This window comes from Gossypium arboreum, chromosome 4 (assembly GCF_025698485.1).
Source record: "Gossypium arboreum isolate Shixiya-1 chromosome 4, ASM2569848v2, whole genome shotgun sequence".
In the NCBI taxonomy this organism is placed as follows: Eukaryota; Viridiplantae; Streptophyta; class Magnoliopsida; order Malvales; family Malvaceae; genus Gossypium; species Gossypium arboreum.
The window spans coordinates 8,410,538-8,414,430 of record NC_069073.1 but is presented as its reverse complement, the minus strand read 5'-3'; the positions used below and the strand labels follow the sequence as shown (position 1 = coordinate 8,414,430).

Genomic DNA, 3,893 nt, shown 5'->3' with positions numbered 1-3,893 from the left:
ACATAGTCTAGGACTTTTCCTGTTATCAGGTTCTTTGTCGTTAGGCATTCACTTGCGTCACAATTCTTATATTCATGTATCATAAATGTATGGTCCTTACTGAATTCCTAACCAAAAACTTTATGAAATAAATGCTTTGAACCCAAGTTGGCTGACAGGTATGAGCCCCCAGCAAGTTGTCTTGTAATTGTTGAACTGCTTTGAATTTGGCCCAAAGACAATGATTTGCCATTTTGTCATCTAAATATTAATGAGCAGCACAATGTGCAAATCCAAGCCAAATGACATTGATCTAAATCTAGTTACAAGAATGGGATTACAATCGGTTTCTTTTCGACCGGAAACCTAACCGACATACAGAATTGCTTTAATCCATCTGTTTATTTGATCAAACTGAAAAAGAAAATACAAAACCTGTATTTACCTACGTTATTATATCATAGAATCATCTCCTATTGGGATTATGCAATGATTTTTGGGATCCCTCAAACAAGTCTAACAAGTAATCCTGTAGCTCTTCAGCATTGTACCTAATATGTTTCTCGCCGATGTGCTGCATTTGTCTTCCCACGAATGTTCGATAAGCTTGGATTACTTTCAGGGACGTTGAAATTCGTAAATCTTCACGGAGCTGAACATCTGTGATGAGCCATGCCGTCTGTGTTTTATAGACCTCGTCGAAAGCAACATAAAAGCTTCGCAATCTCTCCCTGAGAACTGTCCTTGAGGTAGAACCAGAGCTGGAATTGCTCTCGTCCTTCAGTAAAGAGAGAATTGAACTCCAAGTAGCTCTCTCGTAGCTCATCGCATGTTGTTGGAATTTCCAGTTGTGTTTTCGAATCCACTTATCTCCGAATATAAGCCTAAGTTCGGAATTCTTAACCTTTTGAGCCATGTAATATATATTGTTCATCAAAAAGAAGTGTTGCAATGAAGCATCCCGATATAATTTTGATTTCTCGTCTAGGTTGGCTTCTAGAACAGAAGTGAGTGACTGGAGATGGAGTGCCATTGGAGAACAACTGTCAGAGAAATATTTAGTTATGCTTTCCTCCCTTGTAGCTGGACTCGTATTGGGGGAGAGCGAGGTAGCAGCGGCTCCATCATGGTTCTTGAGGAGTAAATTTAGGGTCTCGTTATAATCTGCAAGAAGCCGGATGTAATTCATAACGTATTTGGTCAAATGGTGAACTCCCCCTCCTGCAAAAGGGCTTGTTGACGCGTTTGTCGCAATGGCATTCTCAAATTCAAGAAACGTGACCCTTACAGTATCAGCCAATCTCTTCAAAACTTCTTGATACTCGATTCTAATAGAAGAACCAGCCTCATCCGAAAACAATGCATTAATGTCCAGAAGAAGATCTGCAAGCACCTCATACATGTCTAGAATTCGAACTAGCCTTTCTGGTTGATGAGAGCCAATTGAGATGGCCTCGACAAAGTTCAGAAGCTGTAGCATTGGAGCCTTTGCTGCCTCAACAAAACATACCGAATTGGATGATCCAAGCTCTGCAAAAGTCTGGTCACAGAGCCACTTCTCGCTCACAAGATAGGGCCGAACAAAGACCTTCATAGCTCTAACCCATCTCTTGATTTTGGAATTCAAGGTTCCCCACTCCATCTTGAGCACGTCTTCGATGCTCAATTTCTCAATTTCAAGGTTGAAGAGACACTCATCCAACGCATCCTTTCGAACAAGGATGTATACCTGGCGACATTCGTGGTCATAATTCGAACTGAACATCAAATTGGCAATGCATTTGAGATCAGAAATCACATCTGGACGAACCAAATCAACGATAAACTCCTCTGAGTTCCTACTGATGCTATCTCTGAGGGTAGACTCCTCAACAGACTCATCACCAAAAGAAACTATCGAGCCCTCTTCAACAGCATCATCCTCACTCGAACGGAACGACATGGGCTCTGGCTCAAAGGGTTGCCTATGGTGAACAAGTACATGTTTGAACTCATCCTCAAGCCTCTGCATTGCCATCTGAAGAACATCATGAGCCCTGCATAACAAATCTTTCTCTTCTTGGCTACTCAAGCACTGATTCTCCAATCTCTCTGTCAACTTCCGAGCTCCGGCAACAGCATTCAGATATTCGGCAACTTCATCCGGACCCGAATCCCATATCATAGAATCATCTGATTCCCAACTCATAATCTTCTCCTCAACAACACTCAACTGCTCTTCAATCCCACTTTTCTTACCCTCAACCATGTTATCCTCAACTGTAGCCATTGTAGATAACTGGCTACCAAGATCTGCCAATATTTTCTTGACATCTTTTGTAAAGTTCTTGTTAGAACCCAACGCTTTCACTATATGCTCCGCCGCAGCAATTAAATTTTCCTCTCCTTCTAATGATGTAGCCGTAGATTCATAATCACCCATTGCCATAATCAAAACCACAACAAACTCAAACAAAGCTCACATAAACTGATTAAAGCCCCACAATCTGAATGAAAATCCAACAGTAACACCGGCCTGGATCACAATTTCAAGCTATTGAATCAACAAATTGATAAAAATGGAAGCTTTTAAAAGAACCCAACAGATGAAAGGACATAAAAATCAGAAAGAAGAACAAAAATACATCAAATCAAGCTAAAATCTAAAGAACCCATTTTTTTTTTAAAAGACACAAATCATTTGGAAACTAAACTTATATCAAACAACCAACTTCAAAACAAAAAGCAGCTGCAGATATGTAATGAATTTAATACAAAAAGGAAAGCTCCTTTTGTAGCACAAGAAAGCAAAAGAAGATGAAAGAAATGTTTTTGAGTGTACGGAAAGTAAAAAGGAAGAAAACCAAAAGCAGAGAACTGACCTTAAAATTGGGAGGTTCGTGGTAGATTCAGTTTAGAAAATTGAAGCTTTTTAGTTCCAAGTTTGTAAGCTAAACAAATCTCTCTTCCCTCTGAGAAATTTCAACTTTTTCAAGTCTTTGCCAAGTTCGTGGCTTTGACTAGTTTTGTCTTGGCAGAAGAAATGGAAGAAAAAACAGAAAAATAATTATCTAATGTCAATGTGTGTATATTAAAATTTCTATAATAGCATATACAACCCACCTTGATTTTTTTTTTTTTTTTACAACAAACTCATATACTATTATATGATTTGCTTGACTTAACCTTAAAAAATGACCAAAATGTCTTTTTCTAATTGCAACTATTTTGGCTTTAATTTGTCCACATCTTTTTTTTTTTTACTTAAATTTTCTAATGCTTTCTTTTAAAACTTCAAGAAACTATAATTATTATTGGTTGTATGGATATGTTAAGTTGATATGAAGTCGTAAGGTTCCGAGTGATCTTATAATAATTTAAATTTAAAAAAATTTAAGCATAATAAAATTTGAGATTAATTAAATTTAAGTCCAACAAAGTCTGAGCTCATAATGATTTGAGTATAAGACCAATCTAGTTCAAGACAAATCCAATACAAAATTCAAATAAACTCAAATTTATAATTAAACAACCGGGATAAAGATTAAACATTAATAGTAAAATATCTATTATTATATAATATTTTAATGTTTAATGCATATATATATATATATATATATAAACCAAATTGAAAAAAAAAATCAAGGAAAGAAATATGGTTGAGGGGCAAATCAGCATTTAGCCCTTTTAGAATAGACTTCCTACGTGCATTTGAAGTATTTTTATTTTTGTATACTAATATATGGATTTTTTAAGGAATAATATCTGATTTTTAGATTAAAATACTTGTAACCAATGATACATTGGTCAATGCATTTGATATATAATAATAAGCAGTATGTGGAATTGTGAATACGCAAAAACAAAATGTCAGACTTCAAATCTATCCATTACATTATGTTTTGTGAATGATATTGTTTAGATTTTCCTAATTT

General features: G+C 36.0%; 1 protein-coding gene across 1 annotated transcript; it reads right to left on the bottom strand.

Moving 5' to 3' along the window:
• Positions 1 to 265: 265 nt before the first annotated feature.
• On the bottom strand, positions 266 to 3,133 carry LOC108458127 (exocyst complex component EXO70E2-like). The gene is made up of 2 exons (XM_017757398.2): positions 2,841 to 3,133; positions 266 to 2,494 (listed from the first exon to the last, which is right to left on the bottom strand). Exon 2 carries the CDS (start codon positions 2,405 to 2,407, stop codon positions 446 to 448), a length of 1,962 nt encoding a protein of 653 aa, XP_017612887.1. The 5' UTR covers positions 2,408 to 2,494; positions 2,841 to 3,133; the 3' UTR covers positions 266 to 445.
• Positions 3,134 to 3,893: the final 760 nt, after the last annotated feature.